At 39.4% G+C, this 21424-nt stretch overlaps 1 protein-coding gene across 33 annotated transcripts in view; it reads right to left on the bottom strand.

Annotated features, from left to right (window-relative positions):
* Window positions 1–21424, bottom strand: part of SAP130 (Sin3A associated protein 130) — an 80048-nt gene that overhangs the window by 34226 nt on the left and 24398 nt on the right. For 17 of the 33 annotated variants that reach the window (XM_070579487.1, XM_070579489.1, XM_070579504.1 and 14 more), the window contains 7 exons: window positions 14241–14388; window positions 13997–14087; window positions 13684–13788; window positions 9299–9440; window positions 6385–6506; window positions 1194–1496; window positions 302–479 (listed from right to left, as the gene is read on the bottom strand). In XM_070579487.1, the coding sequence (XP_070435588.1) occupies window positions 302–479; window positions 1194–1496; window positions 6385–6506; window positions 9299–9440; window positions 13684–13788; window positions 13997–14087; window positions 14241–14388 (1089 nt within the window). The remainder of the gene's footprint in view (window positions 1–301; window positions 480–1193; window positions 1497–6384; window positions 6507–9298; window positions 9441–13683; window positions 13789–13996; window positions 14088–14240; window positions 14389–21424) is intronic. The other 16 variants (XM_070579488.1, XM_070579492.1, XM_070579505.1 and 13 more) reach the window with 1 other exon arrangement.

Here is a 21424-nt window from a genome sequence, read left to right as displayed (position 1 = left end):
TACAAGCCACCATAGTGGTTCTAGGATTAAACTCCCGCAATTACAGAGCGCTCCTAAAGCAGTATGCAAGAGAGGCGTATAAACCGACACCCCACTGCTCAGGGATTCTCTACATCCTTCAGTCTGAGCTTGGTGAGGCTCTTCTGCCCAACCCTGTGAGCAAGTTATTTTGGAGGAAATTCAAAAACTCTACAGAAGATGAGAGATTAGAGCTTGCTAGCAGCTCTGGATGAGTGCCTACTGTTTATGCCAACTATATCTAGAACTAGAGGTGTCATTTGGCACTACTGGGTCTACTCACCCATCTGTGGCAGGTTTCTTCCGGAGTATACTCGGCCGGGGGGATGAGCCCTGGGCTGGAGCATTGGTGCTAGCACTCTGGCTGTGGGTCTGCACCACGGTTGTTGCTGCTGGAGCAGCACTGAATGGATTGCTGATAGGGTTGGCTACAATCGTGGCTCCATCTGCCAACACCACTGCTGGGGGACAGGGAGGGGAAAGGAAAGAATGATGGAGAGAGGGAAAAGGAAGAAACATTACTAAAATGTCACACAAGACAAACAAAAAGGATCAGACCACCAGAATTAGAGGTCCCATGTTATGACTGTCCAGTTTCAAGAAGACAGGGGATAGGAACACAATATTCATCTGTCTCAAAGTAGACGGCAAAGTGAGAGAAGTTATTAAGTCTACTGATGCATGATCAGTATCCATCTTTCTTTGCTCTATAACCGTAATTACTAATAAATGAGATAAGATACATAAAGTACATAACATACTTCAAGAGATGTTCTTCTACAGTTTTTGCAAAATACCACCCACTGCCTCTCAATCCCTAATAATGGTACTAACATTCCAGTCTATCTAATTTTACAGTTTCATACACAACTCCAAAGGAAATCTTAAAAGAATGAGAACACTACCATTATAAGGTGAATTTGCTTTCTCCACTAAGAGCTCTTTATAGAATGCTTCTCATCATGTGCAAATGCATACAGGCTGTTTATGTATCTAATTTCTAACGGTTACAATGATTCTGACATCCAAGTTCTAGGAAACTCATGTTACAAAGAGGAAATTAAGGCCTAGAGAAACTACCTGAGATCACAAAACCAGCAAGGAGCAGAATCAGGATTTACATCCAGTGTATCTCTTTCCTCCACACCAACTTCCATGCAAAAAACTAAAATTACCTGAAGCCTTTCCCTCAGGTTGAGGCTGCTGAGTACCCACTGGTGCAGGCTGAAGTCCTTGGGTGCTGATTGGGGTTGCTGAGTGAATTCCCTGTGTGCCAATTGGTGCTGGCTGTATTCCTGGTGTCCCGATGGGAGCTGGCTGTATCCCCTGTGTACTGATGGGTGCTGGCTGGATCCCTTGGATATGTCGAGCATGAGATGCATCCACTGTCATCAACTGCATGGGGTTTAGGTGGACTGTAGATGCCACCCCAACACCAGTCTGAGCTGTGATGGCAGAGTTTGGAGCCTGAGCTGAAACTACAAATGATGCAAAAAGTGACTACAAGAATGTTAGCTCTGATTAGAGACAGTCCACAAAAGGAGAAAAATTCTAAAACGAAAACAGAATTTTTCCCATTGTGCAAGATCTAAATCCTCATTTTTAAAAAAAGGTACTACAGGGGCTGGCCCCGTGGCCGAGTGGTTAAGTTGGCGCGCTCTGCTGCAGGCGGCCCAGTGTTTCGTTGGTTCGGGTCCTGGGCGCGGACATGGCACTGCTCATCAAACCACGCTGAGGCAGCGTCCCGCACGCCACGACTAGAAGGACCCACAGCTGAGAATATACAACTATGTACCGGGGGGGTTTGGGGAGAAAAAGGAAAAAAATAAAATCTTCAAAAAAAAAAAAAAAAAAGGTACTACATAAAACTCTCTATATAGGGATTTTTCCCCTTTCACTTCCTGCCAACTTGATACGAATCTTTCCGCAGATTACAAAATAGCATTAAAATAAGAAAAAAGCAATCATCTATTAAATTCCAAATGTGAGCCAGGCAACTATGCTAAATAATTAAAAGTTCTGAGATATATCCGTGGCTCCCAGGTCAAGAATCTTTCCTTTAATTGATAGAACCACTACCAGAGGCATTTCTGAGATACAGTAGTTATGAGCTTTAAATTCCATATATCCACTGAAGAGAGAGAACAAGTAAGTTTTCTTTTTTCTATCAGGTAAATATATCATCTACTGTGTATAAAAACAAAACTCAACAACAGCAAAACTGAAAACAAAAGCATTCCTAGGAAGCAACAAAAAAGAAGGGATTTATCACTATTTGTGGAAAGAAGACAAATACAAAAGACTTCTCTTTTCAGTCATCACAAGAATCCAGAAAAAGATACATGCACAATTACGTTCACTACAGCTTTATTTACAACAGGCAAGATACGGAAACAACCTAAGTGTCCATTAATGGACAAATAGATAAAGAAAATATTATATTTTTATATATATATTTTATATATATTATAAAAAACATTACATTATAAGAAAATGTTATATATATTTATACATGTCACATAGCACATAACATAACATAGCATACACACACTGGAATATTATTCAGCCATAAAAAAGAAGGAAACCGTATCATTTGTGACAACATAGATGGATCTTGAGGGCATTATGCTAAGCAAAATAAGCCAGACAAAGACAAATACTGTATGATCTCACTTCTTTGTAGAATCTAAAAAAACCCCAAAACACAGACAAACTGAATTTACAGATACAGAGAACAGATTGGTGGCTGCCAGAGGCAGGGGGTTGGGGGTGGGAAACATGGGCGAAGGGGATCAAAAGGTACAAACTTCCAGGTATAAAATAAACAAGCCATGGAGATGTAACTACAGCGTGGTGATTATAGCTAATAATACTGTATTGCATGCTTGAAAGTTGCTAAAAGAGTAGATCTTGAAAGTTCTCATCAAAAGAAAAAAAATTTTCTATGCATGGTGACAAATGTTAATTAGACCTATTGTGGTGATCATTTTGCAATATATACAAATATTACATCATTAAGTTGTGCAACTGAAACTAATATGATATGTCAATTACGACTCAAGTAAAAAAAACGATGTAGCTGAAAAAGTTTTATAAACCATATAAAGGTTAAAATAAAAAGGTAAGTTACTATTATGAATGATAAAAGTATAGTGAAAAGTTAGTACATGTAAATTTATAGTCACTGCCACATTGCAATTCTTCCCTTGTCGTAAAATAAATAAATAACCCCCAGGGCATTATCAGTTTCTTCCTGAGAAGCGTGCCTCTGCCTTTTCTGTTTAGTAAGTTTTTGGCCGTCTGCCTGCTGCAGAACATGCAGGCGAGTCGCCACTCCAAGCCTTTTCAAGATCAGTCCGTCTCACTCCATGCTTCGTACCCTCACTCACGCTATGCTCCTGCCGAGCCAGAGCCTGCTCTGAGCACACATGCTGTGCTGATGCTTCATCACAGACAGGATGTGCTCCTCTCCCATCGCACCACAGCTCTGTCCTATCCGTTCCGAGATGCTCTCCCCACGTCACTTCCTTTAGGAAAGCCTTCCTGACCCCACACCCTCTCAAGTGGAGGAAGCTCTCACCTCAGCAGCAGCACGCCTTTGCCCAAGCGTTTTCTGAGACTTAGCACATTCCCTCTGGTAATCTCCATGTCCTATCTCCCTACCAGACTCCAAGCTGGTTGAAAGTAAGATCTGTTTAAGAGTCAATTTTAAAAATAAAGCCCAGCACAGGACCTTACATATAGGAGGGTTTCAATAAGTATTTGTGGAATTAATAAACGTATGAATGAATAAATGAATGAATGAAATGGGAAACATCTCCGAAGCAAGTGAAATTTCAGGAACAATTTGAGATCAATTACCTCCAGCACAGGACCTTACATATAGGAGGGTTTCAATAAGTATTTGTGGAATTAATAAACGTATGAATGAATAAATGAATGAATGAAATGGGAAACATCTCCGAAGCAAGTGAAATTTCAGGAACAATTTGAGATCAATTACCTGCAACTTACTATGTAAGTTATGCATATTACTCATAATTATATATTCATATTTATATTTAACTAATAACTAATGGACCAAGAGTCCACCTTTATAAGCAACCAGAGACCATGACAACTGGTCTAATCTATCATAAACTATGTATTAGAGTAACCCCACATTTGGCAAGATCAGAGCCTATTATATACAAATTTCCTGTCCTCTTCTTGATTTGAAAAACATCTGCTTTAAAATAATTTAAAATGAGCCACTGAATCCACAATGCTTAAAAATAGGACCCTGTAATCTGGATAATAAATCATTCCTTCAGTCATGTCCATTCATGTATAGATTCAAATGTCTGAAAAATAATGCAGTACGTCTCATCTGCACCAAGAATGACAGCACTGCACTGGAAGAAACAGTCTTGTTGATTGTACTATTCATTTTTCTGCGTTAGTATCCATCAGGACTACCGTAGTAGTGAAAGAGGGAACTTGGAAAAACAGTGTAGAGAAACAGACGACTGGCAGAATCCCCAACACTTCTGACAGTGCTCATAGGATGGATTTGTACAATAAATGTTTACATAAAATGATAATGTCTGCATAGATGGTTCTGGCTCAAGAGAGATTCTGCATGTACTTTTCAGCTGGCTAGCATTCAGAGAAATACATATTGGTCATGGGTTACAAAATGACTGCATTGTTACACAAGTATCAACTCGCTCAGGTAGCAGAAGAAGGAACCTGTAGGTTAAGTGCTGTTACTGACAGAGAGACTCAAAAACTGTCAGCAATAAGCTTAATCTCACACACATACTCACACACGCATGAGATTTACTTCCTAACTGTCAACATGATTCTATGATGCTTTTTGCATCCTACTTTTGGCAACAATCAATCAAACATGGTTTTATCTTTATAAGATTGAAAATAAAAAACACCATGATGAATTTCCTTTAAAAAGATGTTATACTTTGATGTACAGTAAAACATGACAGAAAATTCAGAACATTTCAGCTATTTTTCCACATTAAAGGAGAAAGTTAAAATAAAACCTGGGGAAAGCATTGTGGAAAATAACAACAGCAAACCAATGCAGACATGGAGGAATCTGTTTTCAAAACTATTTAAAAACTACTAAATACAGTGTCTCAAAGTTTTAGACCAGAACTGCCCAATGGAAATATAAGTCATATGTGCAATCTTAAATTTTCCAGTAGCCACATTAATAAAGTAAAAAGAGGCAGGCCAAATTAATTTTAATCATGTGTATATATATATATATTTTTTTTTTAAGATTTTATTTTTCCTTTTTCTCCCAAAGCCCCTGGTACATAGTTACGTATTTTTAGTTGTGGGTTCTTCTAGCTGTGGCATGTGGGATGTTGCCTCAGCGTGGCCTGATGAGCGGTGCCATGTCTGCACCCAGGATTTGAACCAGTAAAACCCTGGGCCACCGCAGTGGAGCGTGCGAACTTAACCACTCGGCCACAGGGCCACTCCCAATGATATATTTTGTTTAATCCAATATATATAAATTATTATCATTTCAAAATGTAATTACTATGAAAACTTTCAATAAGATATTTTACATTCTTTTTTCCATAGTATGTCTTCAAAATTCAGGGTATATTTTACTCTTAAAGCACATCTCAATTCAGATACTAGATTTTTATCAGAAATATTTTATTTGTATTTTGATTCCACAAAATCTACAATTCTGAAAAACTAGTTTCACATTCCTAAGTTGTTCCAAACATATTAGAAACTCCTCTAATTTTAATTAATACAAAAATTCACTTCTTCACTTGCGTCAGGTCCCCTCTCAAGTGCTCAATGACCACATGTGGCCCTCGCAGCAGTCCTGAATGGCACAGCACAAGGGTAAGATCCACAATCTGGACAATCTGGCTTTCTTTTTCCTAAAGCGAGCTGAGGGTCCCACAGGAAAAGATTATACAAACTCTGAGGTTTAAGTATTGTTTTTTCTGGATTGGCAATGAGAACATTTACCAGTAAAGATGGTGAGTGTAATTGGACTCATATTCAAAATACAATAGATATCCCACAGTACAACAGAAGCCCCAAAAGAATATAGCTGTATTTGTCTTAACCGTACTATCATTTTAAGGTGTAACAAAAATTGTTAACGTAATTATCCTCAGGGTAGGATAAAATCATGCAAATATCACTAATAAGTAACAAACCTTTTACAGGTCACAGAGACGATTTAAAACCTCAAAGCTTCAAATTTTAGCCTAATCTGAAAATAGAAGCTAGAGTAACTAAATCCATACCAGAAAACTCACTGATCAATTTCTATGTCAATGCTTGCAAAAACTAAAATGTTAAAAGTCATTTTAACAGTGGCACTCATACCTGGATACTGTCGGATGGTGGACACAGAGCTGGTGATTGGGGTGTAAGTGTGCGCAGCCAGTGGGTACGCAGAAGGTGGGTACGTTGGCAAAAAGTACTGGAACTGAACAGGAACAGACGGTCTACAGATGAAACGGATAATATGAACCAAAATGGTCTATTTTCTTCTTTACCTTCAAATGATCCTATCTGCTAAATCCCCTTTATACTCTGCCATACCACCATTTCCCAAATTGTGCCCCAAACAAACTACTAGATCAAAGGACAGCTCTAGAGAGAATAATGTTTTAAAAGATAAATGGATACTATAAATAACTATTGCCAATAAACAAAAAAATATATAGAATAATAATTAACCAAAACTGACTCCAAAAAACTCAGTAATCAAAGTTCTTCCCTACTCAATTCCACTTGAAAGACTAAAGCTCAGATTGTTTTTACTGGCAAATTTTATCAAACACACATAAAACAGATAATCTCAAACTTATACAGACTGATTAAGAGACCAGAAAAAGAAGAAAAGGGATCTAACATTTTTTAAAAGGAGCTTAACATAGGCTTGATAGCAAAACCAGACAGGGAGAGTATGAGAAAAGATTATAAATGATGTCACTCTCTACACTGACACAGAAATTCCTAAATAATTAAGTACTATATAAAACTAAATACCTCATGATAAAATAAGGTTTATCACAGAAAGACAGAATTGATTCAGTATCAGAATTTCTATTAATGTTTTATAAAAATGAAAAGAGAACAGTCATTTGAAACTTCGCAAAAGATATACAAAAAAAAAAAATTTAACAGCACTCAACACTTAGTCTTGATATAAATGCCTAAGGAAACAGGGATAGAAAGAAACTTTGTTCCTCAAAGTGAAAATAGTACCTACCAATAGCACCTTATCTATAAGGAAATTTCAGAAGAGTTCCCATTCAGGTCAGGAATAAGATAAGGATGCGCACTATCTCTGCATCTATTCAACATCACAGTGGAAACTCTAGCCAACATTAAGAAAAACATAGGCAGGGGCTGGCTCCGTGGCTGAGTGGTTAAGTTTGCGTGCTCCACTCCGGCGGCCCAGGGTTTGGATCCTGGGCACAGACATGGCACCGCTCGTCAGGCCACATTGAGGCCGCGTCCCACAACCCACAACTAGAAGGACCTGCAACTAAGATATACAACTGTGTACAAGCTGGGTTTGGGAAGATAAAGCAGGAAAAAAAAAAAAAAAGATTGGCAACAGTTGTTAGCTCAGGTGCCAATCCTTAAAAAAAAAAAAAAGGAAGACTGGCAACAGTTGTTAGCCCAGGTGCCAATCTTTAAGAAAAAAAAGAAAAACATAGGCATACAAAACAGAAATGAAAAAACCCCCTCATGCCTCAAAAAACAGTTTTTATTTGCGGATGAAATAAAATCCAAGAGGAAATCTAAGAGAATCTACAAACTTTAAAAGCTAATAGTTGTATTCAGCAAGGTGGATTGACATGAGATGAATATATTAAAACCTGTAAGTATTCCTATATACCGTAATAATCAAACAAGAACATTTTAAGATGCTCCAAGTCTGAAGTTACTTACTTCATGTGCAATGTACCAGGTCCTTGCTATGGAAGAAGGGAGACACAGATATGGAATGGGGGAGGTAATGGGGTTAAACTAAAGCCATCAGCATGTACTCAAGGACTTTTAAAATGCTATATACTCCACAGCTCCGCCCGCTCAAACGGCCTAGAAGAAACGACAATCCAGGAACATCGAAGAGACCTTCGCTTCTACATGATGAAAAGGAATGGGGCTCCTTGAAGAAATGGGAGGTTCCAGGGCTCAGACAGACAATGTTCAGGAGGAGCCTGGAGGATCTTGTTGTGGTGGGAAGTAAGGATGGGCTAGGGTAACCAGGAACGGCAAAACCCACAGGAACTAGTCTGAAGAGGCTGTCCAGGACCAACCCAGCGACAATTTGACCACCAAAACAGATGCCAGTAATGGACTATTAATAATGAATAAAACCAAATCCAGGAGCCTATGCTGATTTTAAAAAATAATAAAATAAATGGGCACAGAGAAAATTTCTTTTCATCAGAATGCCAACTAAAAAATGTGGAAGGAATGTTAGAAAAAGTCATTGTTTGCAATCATTATATTGCAACCATCAATTGATTCGGCCAAGAATCGTCACGCTCAAACTATTAAATGGAAGTTAATCGGGGAACAGGATATCTATAGTCTCAGAGTATTTCCACAGATTAGTTATGTACAAAGGAGAAAAATATACCTTTACAGTAGAAAAATCTGGCAAACATCACCTTCACCTAGTAATTCATGTTGACATAACTAATAACGGGACAAAAGGATAGCATGAGCTCTCTGATGTAGTAACAGTGAGAAGAACATATTGCCTAAGTGGTAATTGCTCCAAAAACGCATAAGCTAAATCCAAGTATGAGCAAACGATCTGAGAAGCCCAAATTGAAGAACGTGCTACAAACACAACTGGCCTAGGTATACTCTTGCAAACTGTCAGTGTATGGAAGAGGACTCATTTCAGATAACTGCACTGTGGTTAAGCAAGAGAATGTTTTTGTTCTTTGGTGATAAAAATGGAAGCACTCAGGGATAAAGAGCCATGATGCTGCAACCCTCGTTCTGGCAATGACTCAAAATAAACAGAGAAACACACAAAACAAAAAAATGGATACTAGGAGAACAACCATCTAAAGGAGAACGGCTTAATAAATACAGCACATTTTCATAAAACTAAAAAGGAAATTACATACTGTATTATTTCCGGGGAAAATTTGAAAATAAGAATAAATAAATACATGCCACATTTGTGGGACGTTTTGTTTTATTGAAAAATCAAAACAACTATGACACAATGGGGCAGTGTGGCTGGCACCTTCGCTCCTACCTGTTGTCACTTCGGGTCTCCATGGCCACAGGATTTGGAGAGGCCCGATGTCCTGAAATGGGAATCAGGCTGCTCCGCTCTGCGGGGTAGTCAGGCTGGATGCGCGGAGAAGTGTGTGTGATCTGCTGAGGCACCACCTTGGCTATAAAGAGTAAAATCCAGTTACCCATCGCTCATATGCTTTTACTGGCATGCCAAAACATTCTTGGCCAGCAACAATCTTAAGAATGCACACAGTAACAAGAATTCTAGGTTTTTAATCAAAATAAAAAATGAAAGATGAGAATGTAAGGTTCAACTGAATTATCTCAACCCAATAATTCACGGACATGTTCACACTCTTATTCGTCAAAGCAGAGTTCAACATTAACACTTCAACAAAAACAGCAGCAGCCAAGCCCTTTTTCCCTAACCAAGCGTACTGGAGACCTTTCCTTAAAAAGGAGAAAAGTTTTTAATTAAAAAAAAAATTTTCTACAAAAATTTGAATACACAAATGGCAAAGACCTTAGCTCCTACTCCAGGGTCCATAACTAATTAGTAATATGTAGCTAATCAGTAATGAGTTGATCATTTTAATGTCCAAGTTTCAGCTTCCTCATCTCTGAGGAGGCCTTCTTCTCTAGATAATCGCTTAATTTCCTATGTCCTGTGATTATGCATAACATTTATAGCAAAATCAAAACGACCAGAGTTTCCAAATTAATCTGAGGCTCAAAGTTGCTTTCCTCTACAATTTACAATCAAATTTTGTTTAGAAGTTAGAGCTGAACTGGGACATACTTCACTGTTGTTACAGACCTGTCCGTCAACTCTACGCTTGGGAACTTGGAAAGAACAGCTGTGACCTCAGAGACACCAGGACAGCTTCCATCTGTGTAAAGACCCAAGTTACACCAGTGACAGGCACATAAACACTGGAGACTAGGAAGACGCCACCGTGTTCCCCAAAGTGCAGTGCAGTGAAGACAAGCCCACCCCGAAGCCCAGTTATTTCCCGAGGGAGGCAGCCAGAGAAGTTTCCGCAGGATGATAGCTAGGCTGCCCAATCCAACCACTGACGATGGCATCTATTGGCTAACACAGAGAGAAGCTGCATGACACATTTTCCATCAGTAATCATTAGAGGAGGTGCTGAGTGGAAAGCAACTAAGCCTTATTTTTTCACTATGCCCATAAAAAGTAGGAGAAAATAATGCTTTCAATAGGAATGCAGCTGTCATTTGACAGAGTAACTAACCAGTGGCTGGTAACCAAACACACACCCATGGATTTATACCTTTAATTTTTTTCTAATTAAAAATGCCACACATTCTCAATTATTAAAAATGCATAAAACTTAAGGAAAAATATAATGTAGAGATCATAAGTTGGCTATGATGTTATCTCCAAAAATAATCTCTGTTTTCTGAATGCTGTACTCATCTGACTCTGCTTTTTATAATGCTTCGACCACTGTCGTGTATGGGCCAGAGCACGGAGAAAAATAAGGATGGTACTCTATTGGAAATGAGCATTCATTTGAGGTGAAAACTCTATGCTCGTGGTTAATGAGGCTTTTTTCCCCTGACCCAGCACATTCCTATCAGTAACTGGCTGAATGCAATATTTAACCTCACCTGGAGAAAGCAAGTGCCACTTGGAAAAAGCGACTTAGGTGATTTTAATGTATCTGTGAAAACCAACACTCTAGGGTTAACATCAGATTTCCCTTCTCAACTGAGATATCTTTGTACAGGGATCCTATTATGATGTAACAAAGAAATATCTGGGCTGCTAGAAAAGAGGAAAACAAAACTACAGCCTGAGCCTGATGGAACCCAACGAAACCCATCAGAGTAAGCAGCGGATGTTAAATCTGTTTGTACACCTCTGTCAAATGATTTTCATATCTAGAATTCCGTAAATGATTAAAATTCAAAGAATGAGCTGGGGAGACATAGAATCCAGTAACTTGGGAGAGGTAAAAAGTTAGCAGTTTTAGGGGCTGGCCCCGTGGCCGAGTGGTTAAGTTCGCGCGCTCCGCTGCAGGCGGCCCAGTGTTTCGTTGGTTCCAATCCTGGGCGCGGACATGGCACTGCTCATCAAACCACACTGAGGCAGCGTCCCACATGCCACAACTAGAAGGACCCACAACAAAGAATATACAACTATGTACCAGGGGGCTTTGGGGAGAAAAAGGAAAAAATAAAATCTTAAAATAAAAAAAAATTAAAAAAAAAATGCTCCACTCTTTAAAAAAAAAAAAAAAAGTTAGCAGTTTTAGCAAACGAACGAACATATTTCCATCTCCCGGTACTTTTAGTGCGTTTACTTCCACAGTGTGATCTTTTAGGAAGGTACAGTGACACTAACAAGAACTAATCTCCAAATAATTCTTCACAGAGGGTTCGAGATGAAACCAGAGAGCACCTGTAGGGGACACTGCCCCCTTTTTATGGGTCTAATTTTCTTCAAAGCTACAGATTCCCTAGGGAGACTCTCCACTGTAAAAATTAAAAGAATGGGCTTGGTTGGCACTGACGTGACAGCACTGAGGATAACTGATGACACTGCTGGGTACAGCCAGAAAATCAATGACCTTTGTCAACCAAAGTGCATTAAGGCTAAACCCACACACAAACTTCTTTTCACAGAAGCAAAATTAAATTCAGAGGGGTATGAGAGAAGTCTGGTTTCTCCCACGTCAGGCCATAGTGCACACTAATGTGAGAAAGACCCAGCAGCAGCGTTCTCTCAAAGTGCTCTGGGGGCTTGGTGCCAACTTAAGGGCTGGATGGCCTGGTTACCTAAACCAGGAGTAAGGGTTTCCTGGGTCCTACCATTGTTCCGGAACAGCGTCCTCGAAGTTCACTGAGAGGGCTATGAAGCCGCAGCCCATCTCGCATGCGAAGGAAGGAAGCAGGGAGGCAGGGACCACCTCAGCACCAGGACACGGCAGGGGGCTGCCGCACTTCCACGTCTGCTCACCAGATTTCCGACAGTTAAGTCTATCAGTGTGCCCTCTCAAAAAGCAGTCTTACTTCTAAAAGTACAGTCTATCAAAAATATAGCAGCTTTCCCCTATCTCTGGGAGTGGAGAACAGCAATATGACACGCTCACCGTCGGAGAACCAGGGCCAAGGTAACACTAGCAACTCAGACCCATGGCTTGTGGGTTAGAGAGAGCAGTGCAGGGGCTGGCCCCATGGCCGAGTGGTTAAGTTTGCATGTTCCACTTCGGCGGCCCAGGGTTTCACCGGTTCGAATCCTGGGCACGGACATGGCACCGCTCACCAAGCCATGCTGAGACAGCCTCCCACATGCTACAATTAAAAGGACCCACAACTAAAAATATACAACTATGTACTGGGGGGCTTTGGGGAGAAAAAGGACAAATAAAATCTTTAAAAAAAATTAAAAAAAAAAAAAGAGAGAGAACAGTGCTGTGCCTCACAGGCCACAGTCTCTCTTTGGAAGCTGTGACAGTGACATATCAGCCGCTAGGACAGGCATCAGCCACCTGCAGCCTGCTGGCCAAACCCTGCCTGATGCCTGTTTCTGTATGATCCGTGAACTGAGAATGGTTCACACTTTTAAATGGTTGGGGAAAAAAATTTTTAAAAGTTATTTCATCACACATGAAAACTACATGAAATTCAAATTTCTGTGTCCATAAAAAGTCTTCCTGAACCATGGCCACGCTTATTTGTTTACATCTCATCCACAGCTGAGTTGCTGCGGCACAGACCTACAAGGCCTGCAGAACCTAGAACACTTCCTATCTGGCCCCATGGAAACGGTCTGCCAATCCCTGCTCGTGAGGACTGACGTTTGGTTGCCAGTAAGTTTTCAAAAATTTTTTAATATTCAAAGTACACACATATTTAAAAGGGGACTAAACAAAGCCTGGAAGAAATTCTGGGGTGGCCATGCAGTACGTCGGGCAGCACTCAGATGAGAACCAGGGTGAAGGACGCAAGGTGTAGCGCTCGCCCACTGCTGAATCACACGGCAATTTTTCCTGAACGCTCTATCAGTGTGCAAGTTCTCTTCATTCCACATCTTTGCTTCTTTCTTGCTTTCTCTGTAGCTCATGTCTAACTATGTCAGTAAAGTGAACTTATTTCTTTAAAAGGTACACATAAAAGACGCAAAGTTTGATGAAGGAGGAAGTCAAAAGTAGAGTCAAAGTTTACTTTGAGCTCTCAGAGACTGTTATCCTTTTACACTCTACCATCAATGCCAAATCTGTATGACAAATAATATTAAAAGTTAAATTTAGGGCTGCTTTGAAAATCAACAACAACAACAACAAATCAGTACTAGCCGTCTATCTGAAGCCTTGGCAGGAGGGGCTGAGCAATTCCTTTGAAGCTTCCGTCTGAAGGTCGCACGACACTTACCGACAGGGATGTTTGAGGTGGTCACAGCAGTAGCATGGGATGAATGTGAGGGCATTGTCATGGTAACAATTGTACTCGTGGGAGCTTGCGTGTGTGACACAGATCCTGAAACGGGAGAGAAAAGGAAATTCTTTAACAATGGCCTCTCAGCACACATTATAGATTCTCAAAAACATGAGAAAAGCTCTTGGGGAAAGTTAAGAGAATTTTTCTAGCCTAATCTTTCTCTCTGACTGAAGCTGAGATGTGAAAAATTAACCCACCACTTATGCCTCATTCTTCCCTGGCAGGAGGAGCAGGGTTGCCAACTTACCGGCCGTGGTTGCTGAAGGAATGGTGTTGGTTGCCAAGATAGGTGCTACTGTTGCTGCAGCCACTGGTGTGCCTGTACTGAAGATAGTTTTCTGTGGGGGAACCCACAACCCAGGATTAGAAAAAAGAACACTGCCCGCTCGATCCAGTTTAAAAGCAATCACTGCCTTCAAGATTGCCAGGTTCTTAGCAAGTTTTGCACAATTCTGGTTTTTAACCCACAGAGTATTCACCTCTTGTTTTACCTGAGCCATGGTATGAAGCTGCTGTTTTGGTGTCCCTAAGGCAGGGTGAGATGGCAGCGTGATTCTTGTTGTCACATCACGTGACTGGGCAGGACGCTGAATACTAATTGCTGCAGATGGTGGATGCTGGATAGACAAAGTTGGCCGACTGAAAAGAAAGAAAAGACATTATGACTTACAACTTGTCTCCAGACACAATGCAGGCAGTCAAGGCCATTTAGTATCTTGTGCTATAGCACAGTTATTTTTTCATAGGTCTGTGAAGTCCACAGTTGCACAAATGAAGTAAATGGCCCACTGAGTTTCTCTCCTGAAACTGCTGTAAGCCTCATTTTAAAAGGTATCAATGTGTACTACGAACTGAATAAATTAATCCCTAGTCATTCTCAGTGCCCTTGATACAATTAATCAACACTCTATGACAATCTCCAGTAAGCATTATTATAATGAACACTTCATTTTGTGGACAAAGCTGAAGATACACACTAAGGGTCTCATCATTATGAGGGAAGATTACAGACAACCTTGATTAATAGCAGCTTAACCTGTGACTTGAAGCACTGACTCTCCCCCCAATTTTATATCATTCCTTACCAGATGACAGAAAGTTAGTTATAACTGCCTAATGATCGAAAGGGATATCAACACAGACAGCAGGTCAAATTAACATGCAGCAAGCTACTGAAATTGCAAGAAACAATGGCAAGAAAACTTGACAGAATAACAAAGTTGGCATCTCAAGTCAGAGCGGGGAGAACGGACTACTGAATAAATGAAGTTGGGAAGACTATGTAGCCATTTGGAAAAAATCAAATTGGATCCATACCTCACACAGTATAGCAGAATAAATACAAAAATGATGAAGATGACAGAAAATAAAAAACTACATGAAGAAAAGATAGAATCCTTTTACAACCTTGAAGTGAGGGAGAGCTTTCTAACTATTAAAAGCTTTCAAAATCCAAAAGCTATGAAAGATCAATAAATTTGACTTGGTGAACAAATGAGCAAACCTCCTACATAGCAAAACACACTACGAGGAAAGATCTTCAAATACTAAGAGTCCTAGACATCAATGAGAAAAAGAGCCTAATAAAAACAGGCAAAGGATATGAATAGCTGGTTTGCTAAAAAGAAAACACAAATGGCCCCTGAACAAAGAAAAGATCCTCACTCTAGCTCATAGAAAGAGGAATGCAATTTAAAATACAAAATATGATATATGAGATATCATTGTTCACCTATCAGATTGGCAAAAAATCCAAAATACTGACAGCATACTCTGTTTTTCAAGCTGTAAGGAAACAGGCACTTTTAAACATTCTGCAGGGAGTATAAATTGGTCTAAATGCTAAGGAAGGCAATTAGATAGCAGGTATCAAAATTACAATCAAATATACCCTTGATCACTTTTGGGAATTTATCCTATAGATATTCTTGCACACATGCATAATGATGTAAGTATAAAGTTATTCACTGCAATATTATTTATAGCAGTAAAGTACTGGAAACAACCTCAAATCCATTTATACAATGGATCACTATATTGCGACTAAGAGAACAATGAAACTCTGTATGTACTAAAATGGATAGCTTTCAATATACGTTGTTACATTAAAAACAGAGTAAAGAGGAATATAGGCCCAAGGGGCCTAATGGTTAAGGTCAGGGTGCTCTGCTTCGGTGGCACGGGTTCGGTTCCCAGGCACAGACCTACAGCAATTGTCTGTTAGTGGCCATGCTGTCGTGGCAGCTCACATACAAAAAGAAGAAGATTGACAACAGATGTTAGCTCAGGGCGAACTTTCCTCGGGGCGGGGGGGGGGGGGGGGGGGAATATATATATATGTGAATTAAATAACATTTTGGGTAAAAAAGTATAAAAGTAAGACTTGCATGTGAATTATTTAAGAAACACTGGAAGATTACTCAAAGAGCCATTATGAAGTTACTTTGGCAAGGCAAAGGGAAAGGGGCACAGGAGCTGGGTAGACAGGGACAGAGGAGACAGATACTCCTTATTGCATTCCCTTTCATGCTTTTCTATTTTGGAACTATGTGAATATGAATTAGGAAGAAGAAAACATGGAAAGTAAAGGTGAAAACATGACGGGGACTTCCATGTGTCCAAACGAAGAAACTGTTTCATCACAAGCAAGATCGTCTTTCAAAATGCTTTAAAATCAGAGCCAGTGGGATACTGGTGAATAAAGTTTACAAACTGAATAAAGGAGGGTTTTCCTTCTGTAGAAACAGAACTCCACAGCACACCCTCGGAGTTCAAAGGAAAGCTGAAGCCTGGCTACAGATGCAACTATGGAACTTGGTGGGACTCACTGAAGAGAGAGCCTACTCTCAGAGACTGGACTTTGAACAGTTGACAACATGGGTCACCAAGTACAGTGCCATGAAAGCCACCCACTCCCACTAACTACAATGAAAAACACGCAGATACACATGTATACATAATTAAAATAATGAGAAATTTTAGGATGGATGAAGCTAATTATGGGAATAGTTTTGAAGATCCTTGTAACAAAGAAGAATGCCAAGAGAACCACCAGGAAAGGGTCTCCTCAATTCAAACTTTAATGTGCTCATATTTTACGAGGTCCAGCTCACACAAAATAACCCCAAAAAAGAATATTTATATTGAACATTTAGATACGTTTTTAAGTGTTTTTGAAAGCACGGACTATAGCAGTCTTTGATTTTCATTTATTCTAATGAAAAATACCATGTTGATTTATATAATGCACATTACGTGCCAGGCATGTTTTAAGTGCTTTACATATATTAACAGAGATACTCCCTATAATGATCTCTGAAGTAGGTAATATTATCGCCATTTTTCTAGTTGAGGAAATTAAGGCATCTACTCTTTGACCTAGCACTCCCACTTCCACAAATGTACCTTGAAGGTATACCATCACAAACATGCAATAGCATATGCCAAAATGTCCATCAGTACATCCATAAGCTGGGGTACCACGCAGCCAAAAAAAAAGAATGAGTAAGGTATCTCTACGTACTGATTTGGAGTCATCTGCAAGATATATTGAGAGAAATGGAAGGTATGAAGCAGTACATATAAATATAATCTGCTGTATTTTCTGTAAGAAAGAAGTGGAAACAAGGAAAATGTGTTTATCTGTGTGTATACTTACTCTCATAAAAAGAAACTCCAAGAAGGCACATCAGAGGATACTAAATGGTGACCTACTGAGAGCAGATGGCAACTTGGGAGGGGACAGGGGACTCATGAGTCCATCTTTTCATATAGATTTGACTTTTAAGCAAAATTGATATTTCACATGTTTAAAAAAGTGAAATCAAAAAGCAAACTCTAAAATTAAAAAATTTAAACAAATAATCCTAACTATACATTAAGTAATAGTAAACACACTTGAAAGATAACCAAAAAATGAATCACAGGTTACCTCAGAAAGCAAAACGACAGCAGCATGGGACATTGGTATCTGTGGAACAGAGATGAGAGCAATACTCCTCATTTTACAGCTTTTTATATGTTTACGTTTTGGAAACGTGAATTTAAATCAGGAAAAAGAAAACGTTACTATCTATCCCACAGAGAAAAGAATCACTTCAACTGACTTTCCCACTTGAACACATTCCCACACTGCTTAGTGGGACCTAGTCTGAGGACAAAAAGAACAGTGAAGAAATCAAACTTCACTCAGCAGTCTTATTGTTAGTAGTAATAAAGGGTTAATTTATGACAAATAGACTTGGGATTCTGAATTAGCTTGAAACTATTTTTTATGGATGAATATGTATATTACGGACAAAAAACCCCAAGTAGTTATATTAATGTCTTCAGGAAACAAGGTTTTCAGTGTAAGAGAAGATAAACATAAAATCTAAGCAAGAAAAAACCTGTAACATTAAATTTCTTTTGAAAATTTCAGTATGAAGACTATGACTGTCTTTACTATATTGACTAACTTTGTCCACAGAAAGTGCACAAAGCAATGATACGCCAGAAGCAATGTGCACCCTTAGCACCCAGATCTTGGGTTCTAAATACCATTCTCCACTAAAAGGAACCAAGGATCCTCGGAGAAATGGATGATTTCAAGACTAAAGAAGCAGGGAAAGTAAACAAGAGCCTGATTCATCACCTATCAGAACAAAAGCACTCAAAGACTAATAGGAGTTATCAAAAGGACACTCGAGCCAGTTCATGGGGAATGTCCCTAGCCAAATTCGGGGCAACTGGGAGAAAAAGAAAGGGATTTTGATTAAAACACATTGAATAAATAAAACATCCCTGAGTCCATAGTGGCAACTCCTACCTGCCCCCTGAAAAGGTCAGAGACTAAATATGGTCAGCCAGCTACAAAGTACTCCCAAGTCTATAGTTTTGATTGCTATGCTATTTCTCCCAGTGATCAGTTTTTTTCCTTAATGGCCTCAAAGGCAACTCTAGGGGTAGAGACCCAATTTAGAAACTTGACATATACAGAAAATAAGGGGTTAATTTACAACAAATGGACTTGTGACCATCCTCCAGTGTTCAGCTAGGTCTTTGTTTAACTTGTTTAGAGTGAAGACAAGTACTGAAGGCAGAGACTGCCAGTTTGCTATCTTCTCCTTTTCCTTTCAAAGAACAGTATCAAGGAAAACAAAAAAGAGGAATACGACCTCCATCTTTGGCAAAACTAGGAGAGACCTGAAACTTCAAACCACGGAAGAGGTGGCAGAATTGTCAAAGATAGTCATAACCCAACAGGAACCCAGGAGCCAATGGACAGAGAACTTCTGCAGCTGCAATTTAAGGAATAAAATGTGGTAAAGCATAATTCTCCAAAGTGAGGAGAATACTTTCACAGAGGCAGCCAAAATCTTGTTTGTAACAGTGGGAGTTGGCACTGAAGCAGGACGTGGATCTGAACCAGTTCCGAGATCCAAGAAGCAAAGCATGAACCAGGAATCACACAGATACAGATAAGCCTCGTATGGGAAACAGTTGCTCTCACTGGGGAAGAGAGAAATTTTGCCATTTTGAGCAGTCTATCTCCACCAGCAAGAGAGAAGTAATGGCCCAAAACACTCAAACACAGGATCCTGGGTTATTAGGAAAATTTCTCCTAAGCAGGTATATGGCCCAGCTTATAAGAAGAACTAATTATAAATACTGATCCAGAATGAATTCAATTCAAAGGTGAGCACTCAGAACAGAACCAGCACAAGATCTATTTAAAGATGCTATAAGAGGGGCCGGCCCCGTGGCCAAGCGGTTAACTCTGCGTGGTCAATTTTGTGTGCTCCGATTCGGCAGCCTAGGGTTTCACTGGTTTGGATCCTGGGCATGGACATGGCACCACTCATTCACCCACGTTGAGGGAGCGTCCTACATGCCACAACTAGAAGGACCCACAACTAAAATATACAACCAGATGCTGGGGGGATTTGGGGAGAAAAAGCAGGAAAAAAGAAAAGATTGGCAACAATTGTTAGCTCAGGTGCCAATCTTAAAAAAACAATAATAAAAAAAGATGCTATAAGAAAAAAGGTGGACAAGAACAGGGGAAAGTCGACTACAAACGACTTCACTAAGCAGAAGAAGAAACATAATGAAATAACTCCTTCCACAAAACGAAAACACAAACCAAAGATTTAAGAGCTCACAGGAAGAGATGACAACACACAAGGAGATAAAATACATGGGCAGAGTGCAAGGGAGAAACAGAAGACAATTATTCAGCTATTTCAGGAATGAAGGCAAAATCAAAAGTAAAACATGAAAGACAATGGTGAAAAGTCAGGGACAGAGAAGATGGTGAGAAAATAAGCAGAATCGAAAGGGGAAAAAATAGTTACAAAGGACTAGAAAGGAAGTCATGCAAAAAAGATCCAACAAACACATAACTGGGTGCCCCCTCCAAATAAAATGGAACAGAATCAACATACGAAGATACAATGCAAGAAAACTTTTCATAAATATAGTTTTATGCTCCAGATTAAAAAGGCACACCACGTTCCAGAACATAACAATACTTAATGGTTATTACCAAACACATCCTAGTAACGCTGCTGAAATTCAAGATAAAGAATCGGGTAGATCAGGCAATCAGGCAGAAATATCAACGCCCTTTGAAGGGGTTAAAAAAAAATCAGGCTGGCCCCAGACTCCTGTACAGCATTACCCAGCTCCAGAAGGCAGAGGAAAAATGTCTATGAAGTACTCATGGAAAGAACACATAAACCAAGAAAATTCTTTATCATACAAACTTCTGCTTAAGTACAAGGCTATCCGGGAAACAATTTTGACCAAGTGAAAACTCAAAATACTGGTCTGTAAGCCCTTCTCAAAGAAAGTAATAGAGAATAAATTTCATTCAACCAAGCGATGAGCAACAACAAAAATCATCAAAGAACTGTCAGGATTGAATCTATTTAACAGAAGGAGTAAGACTTACCACTTAAACTTCAGGAGGAACTTTCCTTCTTTTCCTACGCCTTGAACCAATTTAACTGTCACTGGTTTATCTGGTCTTTGAGAGTCTAGCAGAATTCAATGAAACTGCCTGGGCCTAGGCAGTTTCTAGGGGATAGAGTACTTTGAAATTTTTTTCTATTTCTTCTAAGGAAATTGGTCTGTTTAAACTTTCTATCTCCAGAATTCAAAGGGAGTTACATACTAGGAATTTATCGTAGTTCTAGATGCAAGAAGAAAAGGCATCTGGTCATTAGAGTCTCTGGCTGTTTAATTCACTAGAGCATTTCTAGTGCCTAGAGCAGGGACTGGCACACACACAATGGATATCAGTTGTATGAGTGAATGCTGAATACATATCTGACAAAATTCAATATCCATTTTTATTCAAAACTCAATAACCTGGAAAAGACAGATACTTCGATAACATGATTTAAAAAAACAACTTAACCCCAGTTTTCATTGTACACGTTTATAGCTTTTGAATGTCATACCATCTGAATATATTAACATTTTAAAAATAATGTAAAGTTAAAATGAACAATACACAGTCTATTTTATGTTGGGCAGTTTTCTCTCTTTGTCCTTTGGGCAATATATTCACTTACCAAAAAGTAAAGTGTCTTTATTTTATTAAAGGGAGGACTAATGAAGTTGAGAACTTGCCTAATGTCACAGAGCTCGTAAATGATGGAGTTAATGGTTAAAGGTCAGTCCTAGGCAC

The sequence above is a fragment of the Equus przewalskii genome, chromosome 17, assembly GCF_037783145.1.
Source record: "Equus przewalskii isolate Varuska chromosome 17, EquPr2, whole genome shotgun sequence".
NCBI lineage: Eukaryota > Metazoa > Chordata > Mammalia > Perissodactyla > Equidae > Equus > Equus przewalskii.
Note: the sequence above shows the minus strand (reverse complement) of the source record. Positions and strands in the feature narration are given on the sequence as shown.